This window comes from Microcaecilia unicolor, unplaced genomic scaffold, assembly GCF_901765095.1.
Source record: "Microcaecilia unicolor unplaced genomic scaffold, aMicUni1.1, whole genome shotgun sequence".
Lineage (NCBI taxonomy): Eukaryota > Metazoa > Chordata > Amphibia > Gymnophiona > Siphonopidae > Microcaecilia > Microcaecilia unicolor.
In genome coordinates this window covers 1-18,481 of record NW_021963805.1, presented here as the reverse complement: position 1 = coordinate 18,481, position 18,481 = coordinate 1, and the positions used below count along the sequence as shown (strand labels likewise).

The 18,481-nt window shown below is 41.3% G+C and overlaps 1 protein-coding gene across 1 annotated transcript in view; it reads left to right on the top strand.

Moving 5' to 3' along the window:
- The window catches only part of LOC115459653 (ral GTPase-activating protein subunit alpha-1-like), a gene marked incomplete at both ends in the record, with an annotated part of 38,374 nt that extends 24,020 nt beyond the window's left edge, over window positions 1-14,354 (top strand). Inside the window, one exon of the mRNA XM_030189455.1 lies at window positions 14,199-14,354. Within this exon, the coding sequence (XP_030045315.1) occupies window positions 14,199-14,354 (156 nt within the window). The remainder of the gene's footprint in view (window positions 1-14,198) is intronic.
- Between the last annotated feature and the right edge of the window lie 4,127 nt (window positions 14,355-18,481).

Below are 18,481 nucleotides of genomic sequence, written 5' to 3'. Positions count from 1 at the left end.
CCCTCTCCCCACAATAGCCATGCCCAACAATCGGACACAAAGTCTACGAAAAGGGGAAATACAGAAACAGATGTGAGATGCTATATGGGGATGACAATACTGGACACTGGGAGGGAGGGGTATATGGACACAGGGGAGAGATACCAGACATAGGGGAGAATAGGAACTCAGAAGGGAGGTACTGGACATGGGAGGGCATAGGGACACAACGGATGATGCTGGACACAGGGGTAGGGGATACTGGACAAGGAACCATGGGGACACAGAGAAGGGAGATGGATGGTGGACATGGAGAGAGAAGACATGACAAATAGGAGACTCTGGTGAGTGAGTTAAGACAGAGGAAAGAAGAAACCAGAGACTGATTTGAAAAGTAAAATAGCCAGACAACAAAAGGTAGAAAAATAATTTTATTTTCTATTTTCTGATTATAATATGTCAGATTTGGAATGTACATCTTGCCAGAGCTGGTGTTAGACATGGCTGGAGCCCAGGCCATAAATTTGGGAGGGAACCCCAAAGCCCATCACCAGGCTGCACTGCCTTCAGCTTCCATCATGCTTGTGGTTCTCTCTGGCCAGGGGACCAACAGCAATTGCTCCAGTTGCACTCCTCTAACACCATCCCTATAACATACTATCTTTATATTTTGCACAGGAGGAAATTCATTTCTTTCTGTTTTTCTGGTATTGTATTGCATGCAAGGTTGGCTTCCTGGGGTTTTGGTTATATTTATAATTTGTAGTCAATTATTCTATATTTAGCATTTTTGTTCCATGTGTGTGATCGAGGTATTCTGTTAGCATGAATTTTCTATGTAGCCTTCAGTAGTAAGTTTGGTTTGTTCAGTTTTCCCAATAGATGTATTGATATTTTAAGGTCCCTCTGTAATATGTAAGGCAATGCCTTTTTCATAGGTAGAATCCTTGTTTTGGAAGTTAGTGCTGGCATTGTAGATTTGCTCTAGGTTATTATTTTGTTTTAAAGATTGTTTTATTTACTATATGGTGGCTGTTGAGATTACGGTGAGTTTTATGGGGAAATGTCCTAACTCTGCTCAGCACCCATTGAGGGTTCTGTGGATGCAGAATTTATTTGCAGAATTTAATACTACACTATACTTTCTGGGATAATTTCTACAGCTGTAACTGGAGAGATATGCTGAAAAGTGTTTGGTCTTGCTATACAGGCTAAGTATGTGTGTTAGGGGGCAGAGGCTCAATGGAGGCTGAAGAGTGCAATCTCTTGTACTTCCCCCTAGCCCTCAATGTGGCCTGCAGTCACTGAAGCCTTCACTGCTACCCTCATTGAAGTTATTGGGAATGGGGTAGAGGTGGAGCATGGGGTGGGGCATCAGGTGGCAAGTTTTTCAATTTCAAAAAGTTGGCAACCCTGGTGCCCACCCATCTGACCTGTTGGCCCACCCAAAAATTGCCTTCTGGCTACGCCACTGATTCGCTGCTCTCACTAATACTATTCAACCTAATGATGACCCCCCCTTGCCAAACACTATTCAAACAAGGCTTCAACTCCAGTATACGTAGATAATGTGTCAATATACATCCCTTTTAAAAAAGATCTGCATGAAATCACAACCAGATTCGTGGAAGGTATCACTATAATGGAATCCTGAGCATCTTCGTTCAAACTTAAACTGAACAAGGAAAAGACACACTGCTTGATAATAATATCATCACACAACACATCATTTCCTAAATATCACCGTCGTGGGTACATCCCTCCTGATAGATAACCTAAAAATCCTGGGCGTCATCATAGACTGCAATCTGTCCTTCAACAAACAAATCTCAAACACCGCAAAGAAAATTTTCCAGACCATGTGGAAACTGAAATGCATTAAAAAAAACTGCTTCCCAAGAGATGTGTTCTGCACACTAGCCCAATCCATGGTCCTTACCCACGCTAACTATTGCAACGGAATCCATACAGGATGCAAGGAACAATCACTAAGGAGAGTGCAAACAGCACATAACACAGCAGCAAGACTGATCTTTGGGAAAGAACAATTTGAAAACGTAAGATCGCTACTCCAGTACCTACACTGGCTACCCGTTAAAGCATGCATATCCTTCAAGGTGTTCTCCTTAGTCTACAGAATCGTTTTTGGACTAGCTCCATAATACATGACAAACCTAATAGAACTACCTATACACAATGCAATCAAGGGTGCAAGAACCTATCTCACCCTACACTTCCCCAAATGCCAAGGCCTGAAATACAAATCTTCATACTCAACTAACTTTACATACATTTGCCCGAAGCTATAGAACTCAATACCAATGAACCTAAAATGTACAAACTATTACTTAGCATTCTGAAAACAACTGAAAGCCCACTTCTTCAGAAGATTCTTCTTCGATGAACCAACATAGTCAAACAAAACAGTAACCAACATTCCATGGTACTTGATCTCTAATAGAAACTGAATAAGGCAAACACTAATTTTTAACCGGCTATGTAACGTGTCTAACCGAATGTAAATGCAAGCCACATTGCACGGACAACTAGATTGGAAAATGTGGGGTACAAATGCAGAGATAAATAAATATATGTTGCACTAGAAATACAAGTTACTTGTTTCAGATTCCTTTTACTAGCCTTTGAATTATAAGAGCCACAATTTTTTCTATAAGCATGCTGCTGCCTAATCCCTGTCATTACTTCTATATTATGTGGCATATACTCATCACAATTCAATAGATATCTAGTTAGATGATCATTGAAGTATGCAATAGAATATAGATTGTTAGAAATAGGATAAGGAATAATATTAAGCATACCCTTTACGAGTGAATAACTTAAGAAATGACCCCATAAGGAGTAACAGCATGATTACAAACCTGAAGTGCCCCATCATGACTCAAATAAAGTTAAATTTCCAAGAATTAAAAGTTAAACATTAAAACATCAAAGTATTAGCCATTAAAAAGCTTCTAAAAACAGAAGACCCAAACTTTCATGTTAAGTAAAAATTAAAAGTATAAAATGTCTACAGAGTTGCATGCAAAGTCTGTAAAAATATTCTAAACAGCTCAGATAATGGCTTTCTGATGGTGTTCCTGCCTCAGGAGTTGGCGTCTCTCTGCCGGGGCAGGTGATGTCATATGATAGTGCCCTCTATTTCTGAGCATCGGCTCCTCCCACTTGCAGCCCGAACAGCTTCTGATGGTAAAAAGTCTTTCGGTTTTGCTTTGGTCACTTTAGGTTGGAGTTGGTGCTCCAGAGTTTGTGTTCCTTTGGCAGCACGTCTGCTCTTTGCTGTAATATTTCTGCTTCCTGGCAATAGTTGGCGCTGTTTTTTTCTGGTGCCTAGTTATACTGCAGCTTCAGAGTGCTGTCCCTGGTTACAGCCACTGTCTGCGGATTTTTTTGCGGGCCCTGCTGGTTGCAACATCTCCGCACTTGTACCGGCACTATATTTGTGGGTTTCACACAAGTAGCTTGGCGCTCCAAATCTGAGACATCTCTTATATTAAATTCCTAAATGTCTGTATAATATGGTCCAAAGGGCCAGAAGGAGTCCAGGCATAAATTTCAATTACCCTAGCGTTAACTCGATAAATGTCATGTCAAGAAATGCCAAGGAGGTAAAATTCCTAGACAAAATAAATGACTGCTTTTGCACTTCAGTTCTGCCTCTTGAAACACTTTGTTGATGTTATATCGCTCTACCTGTGTTTTTATGTTGTGTAGAATGTGACATCTGTTCTGAAGTATCGGAGTTGTTCTAAGCTTGATTACACTATCTTCTAGTAAGACTGTGGCAGTATCATAGAGACTCCTGAAAACACAATTTGTGTAGGTTCTTGATTCTGCAAATCAGTTAAAGTCTGCTTTTACACCCTGATATTGTGATTTAGTGTCATTCATCTCCTTCACTGTCTGGTATTCATTGTTCAAAAATACCATCTTGGAAGCCCAGACCAGATATATTCCACCTATTAAAAAAGGTAGAAAGAAAGAGCCAATGACAGCCTGCATAGTTAAAAGGTGATATGAAAGATGTTATTAGAGCCAAAAGAACATCTTTCAAATAATGGAAAAAGGATCCAAAACAGGAAACAGCTTAAGCACTGGCAAGTTTGATACAAAGCATTGATTAATAAGGCTAAAAGAGAACTTGAAAAGAAACTTGCCATAGAGGAAAAAACTCATAGTAATAACTTTTTCAGGTATATCAGAAGCAGAAAATTTGTGAGGGAATCAGTCAAGGATAACAACATGGATGAACTGGAACTGAAACAAATCTTTGTGAAACTGGAAGATGTACTAAGCCAAATCAACAAGTTAAAGAGCAGTTCATCACCTGGACTGGATGGTATACAACCTAGAGTAGTGAAAAAATAAACCTCAAAAATGAAATTAGTGATCTGTAACCTGTAATCTGTAACATAGTCTGTAGTACCTGAAGATTAGAAGGAAGCCAATGTAATGGGGGAAACAGAAGGCTGCAACCCAGGAAGTCCCCCCCCCCCCCAAAGCCCCGAATGAAGTCTTATCTCAAGGCAGGCTACATTGGAGTAGTTTGGCTTCAGTTGGGTCCATGGGGACATTCTCAGACCACAGCATGAAAGGCGAGTCATTGAGCCCTCCGCTACAGGTTGCTCCTTCCAGACCTGAATGTGACTTGATTACAACAGATACGCCAAAGCAAGGGAAGCCGATGAAGGCACTCTGGCTTTTGGTGGTGAGAAGGGATCCGTTAGCTGCCTTTTCCCCCATTTTACCATCTCTGGAGGCAGTCCTGACCAAGTGGATAGCTGCTTCATTGAGTCTGAGGAAGTTCGAAAAGCTGGCAGTGGTGATTGAGTCCTTGTGGGACACTATCTAGGGAATGCAGTCCTTCAGGTATCTAATTCCTTTGGATCAGAAGTTTTATCTTTAAAAGGAAATTGTCAGAATCTGTTACAGGATTTGGGGCAGCAAGTTACCAGAATCGAATCAATAGACCAGCAGGTGAAACAGTTACAAAGCTTTTGTACTGCAGCTATTAAGGAAAGAAATATTCAGGCATGTAAGTTTGCAAATTTGGATAATGTTGTCAGTAAGAATCATTTAAGATTTCTTAACTTTCCTGAATCTCCTTTGATTCCAGCTATGGATATGCTGAAAAATATTTTCAAGAGTTTTTTGGGGTTCCAGTAGAGGGCTTTCCACCCATAGTGAAAGCTCAATATCTTTCTGGTTTATCTTGGAGTTCTAATGAAAAGACTCAACCTGACTTATATCTTACAGAGTTTCTGGAAAGCTCATTGGAGATTATTAATGAACGAACCACACTTCTGGTAACTTTTGCCTTGGAAGCAAACAGAAATAACATTTTTCAATGTATTTTTGTCATACGAAAGCAAACTTTTTGAGCTCTACAATACAAGTGTTTACTGATTTGGCTAGAACCTTGGAGAAGAAGTTAGGAATTTCTGGTTTTGAGACCTAGAGTCCTGGCTTTGGGAGGTTCTTTTGCATTAAAATTTTCCTGCTGATGTATGGTGTCACTACTTTCTGTTACTTATATTTTCTTTGATTCCAAAATATGGTGTCACTAGATGCTGCTAAAAGTTGCTAAATTTTCTATCTATTATGGAGGATAGTGGAACTGAATCACTGGATCATCCTGCTTGAATAGAATGCTGAGTGACTGGCTGTGAGTGTTACCCCTCATATCTATCTAGTTAATTTCATTTATTGTTTGAATCTTTATTTCTTTATATCTTGGTCCACCTTCTTTGTGGCCTGTTTTGTGGTTATTTTTCCCTTGGGAATTTTCTTTTTTGATTTCAATTATTTCTGTTTTCATTCACAAGTTTGTTCTTTGAATGTAAAATGTATAATTTGCATAAATAAAATTAACAAACAATTCCAAAATTGCTTAGAGCAAATCCAGTTAGAAACTTGTATCATATATAGTTGCTCTAAATCATAGACATTTAATTGAGCATTTGAATGCATAAATTATCATTAATAATAACTAGCCTCATAAGCCCAGGGTACCTTTATATTAGGACACCTCTGACTGGCTCTCATCCTAGGCTAACCCACCAGCCCGAAACCGCAGAGAAAAACTCTCATATTCATGTTTCACCGAGAGAAAAGTCTGAAATGTCTAGACTAGTGGGGAAACATTCATAGTCTTGTAAAATAGTAGTTCAAATACTCAACAAATTTCCTTTTATGACCAATGAAACTCTAAATTTGGTCTATAAAGATAAGAAGACAAAAAATGTGCTTCCAAATCAAACAAATGGCGTCCAGGTTGATATCAACCTGGACGCCATTTGTTTGATTTGGAAGCACATTTTTTGTCTTCTTATCTTTATAGACCAAATTTAGAGTTTCATTGGTCATAAAAGGAAATTTGTTGAGTATTTGAACTACTATTTTACAAGACTATGAATGTTTCCCCACTAGTCTAGACATTTCAGACTTTTCTCTCGGTGAAACATGAATATGAGAGTTTTTCTCTGCGGTTTCGGGCTGGTGGGTTAGCCTAGGATGAGAGCCAGTCAGAGGTGTCCTAATATAAAGGTACCCTGGGCTTATGAGGCTAGTTATTATTAATGATGATTTATGCGTTCAAATGCTCAATTAAATCTCTATGATAAATTTTTAAAAAAAGATAATGGAACTTCAAATCAAACAAGGCTGTCTTGTTTTACGTTTACTTCCTAATGTATTTTTGCCAATACGTCCTCTTTCACTTGCCCACACACAATATTCAGACATCATTTCTAATATCTTAAATATTAGGGCTGTACTGAATATTCGTATTTGATTCATTTTGGCCCCAAATAGTGCCCAGAATACATTTGTATTCAGCCAAATAGTGATTTAAATTCTAATATGATTAATCTGGTACTCTACTGTGCTAAATCCTACTGAAACACTCTGATTTCATGTTGCTTCTTGTATTATATATGTTAAAGCTTAATGCCCATTATTCATTTTCAGTATTTGTATTCTACCAAATATTTTTCATTATTCATATTTGATTGAATAGTAAAATATGCTATTCGATACAGCGCTATTAAATATACTATCTGGTTTGACTCTTTGGATAAAGCTGCAGATGAACTACTAGACTGTGGAGATCACATGCCATTGTGTAGTGAGGAATAAATTATATCATCCAGGATTATTCCTATTAAAGCACCAGATGCGCCAATTAGAACAAAAATGTTGAAAAAATCTGTCATATAAAAGACAGGATGTAAATCTGTGAGTTGATTTTACTATTTGAAGTTACTGTATTTTTTTTTTTAATTTTATGTTAGTGTAAATTTTATACCAAGTACAAAACTTGAATAAGGTAATATAGGAGTAACACCAATATAAAGTATTATTTTGATTTAGATAAACATTTTTACCTTCTTTAGACCACAAAAGAGCATTTTGGAGAGGAGGAGGTACATTTTCAGGAGAGAAATTGAAAAATAAGGAAAAAAAAAGAACAATTTAGCATAGCACAATCACCTGTTACTACTTTAACACAATCTCTCATCATTTGACATTAAACTTTAATTACTTTAATATTTTCTTTTGATTCATGAAAGCTATCAATTGTTCAGGTTGAAAAAAAACATATTTTAGACCTTGGAAATTTTTATCACACATTTGCATGGATAGTTCAAATAAAAGAAAGCTCCTAGGTCCAAAATGTCTTTTCTTAAAGCCAAAAAAGATTTTCTTCTTTCCTGTATCTGTCTAGTAACGTCAGGATACATCCATATCTTTTTCCCATAAAACAAGGATTCTGACTTCTTAAAAAACATGCATTTCATTGCTTCCATATCTTGTTCAAATATAAATGAAACAACAAAAGTCTGCCTTTCAGTATCCTCAGTTATTGAAGATTCTAAAATCTCCGTTAAGCATATTTTCTTTTAAATTTTCTTTTAAATCTTTTTGTGAAGATAATTGTTGGGATGAATCCAAAATTTCTCCTTCTTGATTCTTTTTAGTTGGAATATAACATATTCGGTTTATCGGAGGAATATGATCAGGGGAATAATTCAAAATTTCCACCAAATATTTTTTAAAGATATCAAGAGGAGTATAACCAAAACTTTTAGGAAAATTTAAAAGACATAAGTTCAGTCTTCGATTGTAATTTTCTATTTGCTCAATTTTTCTATAAATTATGTTTTTATCTTTTATCGCCGCTACAGAAAAATCTTTTCTTACATCAGCCTTTATTTCAGATATTTGACTTGAAGAATCTGTTTAAGATGTTTCAAAAGATTTTGATAATGAATCTACTGTAGTTACTAGGGTAGAAATTTCTTGCCAATAATTAGTTAGTTTAATGTCAAGTCTTTGTAAAGCTTGTCAAATGCTCTCCAAAGTTACTGGCTCCTTAGATGGCAAAGATCTAAATAAAGCCTGGGAATCCAAAAGTCCCAGGCCTCCGCTAGCATTTCCCTCTACAGTGCCTCTTACCTGAGGCCTTTCTTCACCGTCTTCTGAGTTCGAAGACCTCAACTGCAACAGGGAAGCTGCGGGTGGAGGCAGTGGATTGATTTCTGGGGGTGAAAGCGTGATATCTAGCCCCTGGATGAAGGGGGATTCTCCTCCTCCTAAGTCAGCGGAGTTGCTCCCGGAATTTTGTCCAGGCATCTTCACCGCGAACCTCTCAATGCTCCGCTCTGACGGTGGCGAGGTTCTGACCGTCGAGGCTCCGGTCTTAACCAAGCCTTTTGGTATGAGGCATATTGGTTAGCAGGAAAAAAAAGTTTGTTTGCAGCTGAGCAGAGAAGCTCTCAAGCGTGTGCAGTATGTGCCACCATCTTAACTCCTCCCTTAAGAGACCTCTACTGTATTGTAAAAAAGCTTATATAGGCAAGAAATTGGATGAAGTTGACAATAATCCACCGGCAGAGCCGGTGGTGGGAGGCAGGGATAGTGCTGGGCAGACTTATACGGTCTGTGCCAGAGCCGGTAGTGGGAGGCTGGGATAGTGCTGGGCAGACTTACAGTGGGGGAAATAAGTATTTGATCCCTTGCTGATTTTGTAAGTTTGCCCACTGACAAAGACATGAGCAGCCCATAATTGAAGGGTAGGTTATTGGTAACAGTGAGAGATAGCACATCACAAATTTAATCCGGAAAATCACATTGTGGAAAGTATATGAATTTATTTGCATTCTGCAGAGGGAAATAAGTATTTGATCCCCCACCAACCAGTAAGAGATCTGGCCCCTACAGACCAGGTAGATGCTCCAAATCAACTCGTTACCTGCATGACAGACAGCTGTCGGCAATGGTCACCTGTATGAAAGACACCTGTCCACAGACTCAGTGAATCAGTCAGACTCTAACCTCTACAAAATGGCCAAGAGCAAGGAGCTGTCTAAGGATGTCAGGGACAAGATCATACACCTGCACAAGGCTGGAATGGGCTACAAAACCATCAGTAAGACGCTGGGCGAGAAGGAGACAACTGTTGGTGCCATAGTAAGAAAATGGAAGAAGTACAAAATGACTGTCAATCGACAAAGATCTGGGGCTCCACGCAAAATCTCACCTCGTGGGGTATCCTTGATCATGAAGAAGGTTAGAAATCAGCCTACAACTACAAGGGGGGAACTTGTCAATGATCTCAAGTCAGCTGGGACCACTGTCACCACGAAAACCATTGGTAACACATTACGACATAACGGATTGCAATCCTGCAGTGCCCGCAAGGTCCCCCTGCTCCGGAAGGCACATGTGACGGCCCGTCTGAAGTTTGCCAGTGAACACCTGGATGATGCTGAGAGTGATTGGGAGAAGGTGCTGTGGTCAGATGAGACAAAAATTGAGCTCTTTGGCATGAACTCAACTCGCCGTGTTTGGAGGAAGAGAAATGCTGCCTATGACCCAAAGAACACCGTCCCCACTGTCAAGCATGGAGGTGGAAATGTTATGTTTTGGGGGTGTTTCTCTGCTAAGGGCACAGGACTACTTCACCGCATCAATGGGAGAATGGATGGGGCCATGTACCGTACAATTCTGAGTGACAACCTCCTTCCCTCCGCCAGGGCCTTAAAAATGGGTCGTGGCTGGGTCTTCCAGCACGACAATGACCCAAAACATACAGCCAAGGCAACAAAGGAGTGGCTCAGGAAGAAGCACATTAGGGTCATGGAGTGGCCTAGCCAGTCACCAGACCTTAATCCCATTGAAAACTTATGGAGGGAGCTGAAGCTGCGAGTTGCCAAGCGACAGCCCAGAACTCTTAATGATTTAGAGATGATCTGCAAAGAGGAGTGGACCAAAATTCCTCCTGACATGTGTGCAAACCTCATCATCAACTACAGAAGACGTCTGACCGCTGTGCTTGCCAACAAGGGTTTTGCCACCAAGTATTAGGTCTTGTTTGCCAGAGGGATTAAATACTTATTTCCCTCTGCAGAATGCAAATAAATTCATATATTTTCCACAATGTGATTTTCCGGATTTAATTTGTGATGTGCTATCTCTCACTGTTACCAATAACCTACCCTTCAATTATGGGCTGCTCATGTCTTTGTCAGTGGGCAAACTTACAAAATCAGCAAGGGATCAAATACTTATTTCCCCCACTGTATACGGTCTGTGCCCTGAAGAGGACAGGTACAAATCAAGGTAGGGTATACACAAAAAGTAGCACATATGAGTTTATCTTGTTGGGCAGACTGGATGGACCGTGCAGGTCTTTTTCTGCCGTCATCTACTATGTTACTATGTATCACCTTTTTAAAAGTGTTAATGATTTAATTTTTGCTCCTTGTTCATTAGCTCAGGATACGCATCTGACTTTCTCAGATTTCTTGGAATTTTTCCACACTAAGGTGTCAAACTTGGATGTAGATAACTCCCCACTTGTTGAACTGTTCTGAGGTTATAGTGCTCCAGATTTGAGCTTAGAGATATCTGGTGAGTTTTGGTCACAATTTCACTCAGTCATAGATAGAGAAGTGGCCTAACATCTTTTAGTTGATACTTTTCAGTGATAGCTTTGGACATGATTCCTTTTTTCTATTTTGACCCAGTGCAAGGAGGTGTTTTTGTCACTGTTCTTGAGCAGTTGACTGATTTTATGGAGAAAAAACAAATTTTGCATAAGAACCAATCGGGCTGTAGGCATCAACACAGTATCGAATCATTTTTGTTGTCTGTGGTAAATGTTAACTTTGGTGACAAAGGATCAAGATTATGACACACTTTGGATTCCATTAGATCTGAGTGCTGCACTTGATACCATCTCCCTCTCCAAACTACTTACTTTGATATATAAGAGAGGGATTTGTTCTATTGTTTTACAGTGGTTTAAATCTTACTTTCTTAATAATGTGCAACTTGGGAATTGAAGAAAGGAGTACCTCAAGGTTCACTCGTCTTTCCTATACTTTTTAATTTATATCTTGCACCTCTGGCTGAATTTCTTGAGTGTTGGGAATATACATTTCATTTCTTTGCTGATGATATTCAAATACTTGTTCATATGCAGGATGATCAATTTCAAGTGATGTCCAATCTTAATTGGAAACTTGTTTTGCTGAGCAAATGGTCGTGTGAGAAATCTTCGATGTAGTTATCTTGATTCCAATTTTCTGCCTGTACACCCAGTGTTGCAAAGTAAACCAGTTCTGTTAAACGAGGATATTGGCATAATGAAATTGCAAGGTAACAAGTCCTTGAAGTTTGACAAATATATTGGAAATGTTGTAAAATAATGTTACTTTTCAACCTGATTAAAATAACTCATGCATTTGTAAGAAGCAGGCTGTATTAGGCTGCGCATTTGATTTGCTATTCTCTAAACAACTTACGAATTTTATAAAATATTATAGAAAAAAAAGTTGTACAGGAATCAGAGAGAATTAAAAGTCTTTAATTACTCACCCACCATCACAGCATCAGACATCAGTTTCAAGTTATAACAAACTTACAAAATCTAACATCAGTACCTCTGGTAATTATAAATAATTAGACTAATTATATAAAGAAGAGAAAAAGAAGGAAGGAAAGAGTTTGTTCCTCATACAAAGGTCACAGAACAGAGAGAAAGCAGAGAGAAAGAATGAAAGAAAGATTCATAGCTATAGAGAATTAGTTTCTATCAAGGGGGGCAAAGAGTACCTCCCTGGAAATAGGTTGTGACAAAGATATGAAACTCTCCTGCCATCCTGACTATTTCACAGTTCCTTTGTCTGCAGTATGGTTTTAAAGGCTGTGGTGAGTATCCACCTCTCCTCTACCCTGGACCAATCATAGGTGCTGCATATGGGCTACAGACTTGTAATTGGGACTTTCATATGTGCTGGAAGCTTACAGTTGGTGTCCTTGCCATTCCTGCTTTCAGTAAATTACTTTTGTAACAAGATATACCAGGTATGTGAGTTGCCAGTTGCCTTAGCAACATTTTCACCATCAGAGCATGTGACCAGCCAGAAATTCCTTCATGTGGCTGATAGGAAAAGAGAGATGGGGGATGGGAAATAGTGCAGTATACCTGAAGTAAAACTTTACAGCTTATACCTAAAATTATAGAACAAGGCTTACCAGGAATAGTCTTAAAAGACTTCAGCTGATGCAAAATACAGTAGCACTTATGAACTTTTCCATCAACTATATATTACCTCAGTTTTGAAAGATTTGCACTGGTTACCCATTTCAGCCAGGATCACATTTAAACTGTTACGTTTGATTTTTAAAGCTTTTTGTTTAGGTGTACGAAAATACCTGTTCAATAAGTCGATCAAACAAGAACAACGTTTTTTGCATTTTTCTCAACATTGCTGCAGTTTCTGTCCTCAGTTAAGGCCATATAGAAAGTTCTCAATCAAACATATAAATGGCAAGTGACCGACTCACCTGCAAATGCACAGTAGAGACTTCCCTCTTTGTCCCACCCTCGCGTCAAGACGTGATGACGTCAGAGGGCAGAACAGAGAGGGAAACGGAGTCGGCCGCTGGAGCCTGGAAACGAACATCGTGCGCACCAACCTCCACCCCCATCCCCGCCGCCACTCCCTCCCCCCTTCATATCGGGCCCCTTGCACTGACCTGATAGCGCCTCTCACCTCCGTGTGGAAGCGCTGCTGCCTGCAGCGCTTTCACACGGAGGTGAGAGGCGCTGTCAGGTCAGTGCAGGGGGCCCGGTATGGAGTGGGGAGGGAGCGGCAGCGAGGAGGGTAGCTGGAAATCTCGCCCGTTTTAACGGGCTTAACGGCTAGTAGATAAATAAAATTTGCAAGACTAACATCTACAAGAAATGGAGCCTTCTGTTATATGGGATCATTTTATGGTATTCTTTGCCCACTACTATTAGTGGTTCATCGTTATTTTGGGTTTCGTAAGATAGTTTGTTTTGAAAATTATTTTTTATGTCAAGGGTTATGTCTTGATTGTATGAAGAGTTGCATGGATGTTTATATTTATAATATAAGATGTAACTCAATGTGTTTACTGTGTATTATTTTTTTCATTGCAAATCACTTTAAAACTTAATGTATTAAGTGGTATATCAAATTAATAAACTAAATCAAATCAATACTGGTAACATACTAAAATGAAAGCGAACACTTCATATCATATTCTTTTTCACAGAAAATGCTCTGCCCAACTTATAAAGAGATTAAATTCTTTAAAATAGGGATACATGCATATCATATAAAAGTACGTTATGCTCTTGTTGACACATGCTCATTTATATAAGAGCCATTATCCATCTGTAAAACATATTTTACATATAGAAATCTGCTTTTTAAATTACACCCTTATTATGTTTCTTATGTAGTAAGATTGAATTTGCTTTTCACAGTAAGGGCTCTGTTTACTAAGCTGCACTGAATGCATGCACACTTTTTAGCATGCGCTAAAAATTAGCACGCACTAATGCTAGAGACACCCATAGGAGTATAATGGGTGTCTTTATCAGCGCGTGCTAAAAAGTGTGCACACCTACAGCGCGGCTTAGTAAACAGAGCCCTAAGAGATGAAACTCTCTTTTTCTAATGCTTATGTGCCTCTTTTATGCAGTATAAAAAGTCTAATAGTTTAATGTATACTCCACTTGCCCAGACATTACATCAGTTTCCACAGCATAATCAGTAAGTCAGGTCAAGCATCCGTTTTAAATAAAAACACAAGATCTGATCCCTACTAATTCATGTAATGTGGGTTGGCTTTTTGGCTAATATGACTCTTTCTCCTAGGTGAATCTAACAAACCACTGTGGCTTTCTGGGAGGATTGCAAAAGAACAAGAGCACTGGACTGACCACTCCATATTTTGCTACCTCTACAGTAGAAGTTATGTTTCATGTGTCAACAAGGATGCCCTCTGACTCTGATGATTCTCTAACAAAGAAGGTGGGTGTTTTGACTGTTTCCTTTCTTCAGTGTTTCAGCTTTTGTGTTGTACAGAGAAATCAGCTTATCATTTACTCATTAAGTACATAAGTATTGCCATACTGGGAAAGACCAAAGGTCCATCAAGCCCAGCATCCTGTTTCCAACAGTGGCCAATCCAGGTCACAAATACCTGGCAAGATCCCCAAAAAGTACAAAACATTCTATACTGCTTATCCCAGAAATAGCGGATTTTCCCCAAGTCCATTTAATAATGGTCTATGGACTTTTCCTTTAGGAAGCCGTCCAACCCTTTTTTAAACTCCGCTAAGCTAATCGCCTTTACCACATTCTCTGGCAACGAATTCCAGAGTTTAATTACACGTTGAGCGAAGAAACATTTTCTCCGATTTGTTTTAAATTTACTACATTGTAGCTTCATCGCATGCCCCCTAATCCTAGTATTTTTGGAAAGCACATCTACCCATTCCACTCCACTCATTATTTTATAGATCTCTATCCTAGTTCACCAGGGTGATGCTTTCCTTTTAGGAGACCTCCCTCCTCCTCCTCTGCCACCGATCTCCCTCCAATCACCCCTATCTTCCATCATAGTAAAAATTTCCATAATTCTGTAGATAAGTTGCATATTGCCCCATTCCTCTCCTATTGTACAGCAGAATGAGTATTATGGTAGTCTGTTCCTTTCCTCTCCATATTGTGCAGTACAGGATGATCACTCACACAGTTCTGCACCTTCCCTGCCCATACAGTATTGTGCATAAAAGTGAGTTACATGGCCCTCTACCCCACCTCTCACCCTTACTATATTTTTCAGGAGGAGGAGTCACATGGTATTTTACACCAAGTTATACTGTACTGTACAGCATGATATGTTATATAGCACACTTCTGCACCCCTCACCAGCATTACAGTGTACTTCTCCTTCCCTCTGCATACTGTCATATAGCATTCTACCAATGAAAAAAGATATAAAAAAAGAACAAGGGAAATCTCAGTTTAAAAATCATAAAGACCCAATCTGTGTGCAAACCACTAAGTATCAGTAGGATACCAAAAATTATACACCAGAAAAATAAATGTCTTTTTTATGTTTTTCTGTTTTTTAATTCATAATACAAAAGCGGAGAAAAGACCTCTGTGAGCAATGAGCGCCAAAACGGAAACGCAATGTTAGCAATAATTATCATCATAGGTCTACAAAAACCAACTTATTTTCCTTTAAATATAAAAAATGTTCAACAAAAAGCGTGCTTTTCTCTCCATAAACTCTATAAGTAAAAAATAAAGCACTTAACTTTCAGTGTTATGGTAGATTCACTACAGTGGCCATGGTAACTAGCGAAATAGTTTACCCATATTGGATTTTTTCAATATATTAGTACTCCCAACCAAGGACACCCGTTTCGTCAAAGCTGCTTCAGGGGAGTACCATAGCATTCAAAGAGATGTTCTCAGATCAGTATATATGTATATAATAAAATTTTCAAAAAGATTTAATTTTTGGTCTTTTGATCTGAAGAAGAAAAGCTGTGTACATATGAGTAATTTACTGTTTTTCCCATGGAATAGTACCAGCAATTATTCCCTCGCGCTTACCATGATAAACATCAGGCGTCCTTTGGAAGGAGGCCTATGTGCATCGTCTTAAATCTTTTTTGATTAATCTGCTAGGCAGGTTCATAGAGAATTCTCCTTTTTTTTGTGGTGTTTCTAGCCCTTTCCCACTCATGATTTTATGAACTTCTGTCATATCCCCTCTGTCTTCTTTTCTCCAAACTGAAAAGCCCTATATTGTTTGGCCTTTCTTCATGAGAGGAGTTTTATTTCCTTTATCGTTTTTGTCACCCTTCCCTGAACCTTTTCTGCTTCTGCTATATCCTTTATGAGATGTGTCAACCAGAAATGCATGCAGTACTCAAGGTGCAGGTGCTATTGCATTATCAACCAGTATCAAATCTTCCATTTATTTCTCATGGAAATAATGTAATATGTTTTTACCAAAAAGTTGGGTTCTCATTTACATCACAATACTGAGACATCACTAGTGGCCCTTGTTGATTTTAGATTTGCAGTCACCTTGTTGAGTTGAAAGTCTGTCTATTTATTTATTTATTTATCTGTTTAAAACTTGAATATACCACCTACAGACCTTTAAGCAGTTTATAGTAAATTTATTTATTTTATTTATTTATTTGTAGCATTTGTATCCCACATTTTCTCCGAGGACAAGCAGGCTGCTTGTTCTCACGACTGGGTGACGTCCGCGGCAGCCCCCACCAACCGGAAAGAAGCTTCGCGGGACGGTCGGCACGCAGGGCACGCCCACCGCGCATGCGCGGCCATCTTCCCGCCCGTGCGCGACCGCTCCCGCCAGTTCCTTTTTTTCCGCGCCTGGAGAGAGTCGTGCTTTGCCGCTCTCTCTACTTCAGCCGCCGGATTCTTGCGATCGCGTATACGCGGATCGCGCTTCGTTTAATTTCCTTTTAGTATTTCTCTTTTACAAAAAAAAAAAAAAAAAAAGACTGCGCGTGTGGAGCACGCGCTCCCCTTTTCCCTCGCTTCCAGCGGGGACGCCTCGTTGCGGCCTAGTGGCCGCTCGGTCGGCTAGTTTTTTCGTGGTGTGATTTTAGCCACCATTGCCGACTTTGACTTCGCCGACGCGATTTTTCCGTCGATGTCCTCGAAGGTCCCGAGTGGATTTAAAAAGTGTGGTCGCTGCGGCCGGCCGATCTCGCAGACTGACACCCACGCTTGGTGCCTCCAGTGCCTCGGGCCGGAGCACAATCTCAAGTCGTGTGCGCTGTGTCTCGGTCTCCGGAAACGGACTCAGGTTGCGAGGCAAGTTCTGCGGGACCGTCTTTTTGGAACTTGCGCCGGCCCCTCGACGTCGACCTCGACGGCATCGGTATCGAAGGCCGGATCTTCGGTACCGGTATCGATGCCCGAGACATCGGCACCGATGGCAGCGACCCCAGGAGAACAGGTCCCGTCGGCCCGCCGGTCCGCCGGTGAGAGTGGGGTTGAGAGGCCGCGTGGGCTGTCGGCCCCGGTCACTCCCTCAGCTCGTGAGCCACGGGACCGAACCCTGTCGGACCCGGTACCTCGAGACCGAGGGGGATCGACCTCCTCCTCCTCCATGCCCTCCGGCGCCGGTGACGTGCACCGGAAAAAGGACAAGAAGCGCCGTCACCGGGAGCCCTCGGTGCACCCTGAAGGGGAGTCGACGCCGAAGCGTCATCGTAGAGAGGAGAGATCTCCGTCGGTGGTGGAGGTACCGACGCGTTGGGGTTCCGGCACCTCGGTGCCGTCTCCTGGCCCCCAGCAGCCTCTGGCACCGACACCCTTACCGGCCCCACCGCCTTCCCCGGCAGCGGGCCTGGACGAGTGCCTCAGAGCCATCCTTCCGGGGATCCTGGAAGGGCTGATGCGCCAGGCTGTGCCGGCGTCGGGGGTGCTTGCGCCCCCGGCGCCGATGACTGTGGCGCCGGCGAGCTCTAGCCCGGCGCCGGGGCTGTCGACACCGCCGCCGCTTGCGGTGCCGGTCTCGACCGCCACGCAGGTGGAGTCCCCGTCGACGTCGATGGAGGGAGCTCCGTCCCCGCCGGCGCGGGAGTCCACCGCTCGACGACACCGAGGCCTCGGTGCCTCGACGTCGAGCCGGGCCCGGTACCGGACTCAGCTACATGAGCTAATGTCCGATACCGAGGATGAGGACTCGTGGGGGGAAGAGGAAGACCCGAGATATTTCTCCTCAGAGGAGTCTACGGGCCTTCCCTCGGACCCCACGCCATCACCGGAGAGGAAGCTCTCACCTCCTGAGAGTCTCTCCTTTGCCTCCTTTGTGCGGGATATGTCCATAAGCATTCCCTTTCCCGTGGTCTCTGTGGAAGAGCCGAGGGCCGAGATGCTCGAGGTCCTCGACTATCCATCACCACCTAGAGAGTCCTCCACGGTACCGCTGCACAATGTCCTGAAGGAGACGCTGCTTCGGAACTGGGTGCGACCACTAACTAACCCCACCATTCCCAAGAAAGCAGAGTCCCAGTACAGGATCCACTCTGACCCAGAGCTCATGCGGCCCCAGTTGCCCCATGACTCAGCGGTCGTGGATTCTGCTCTCAAGA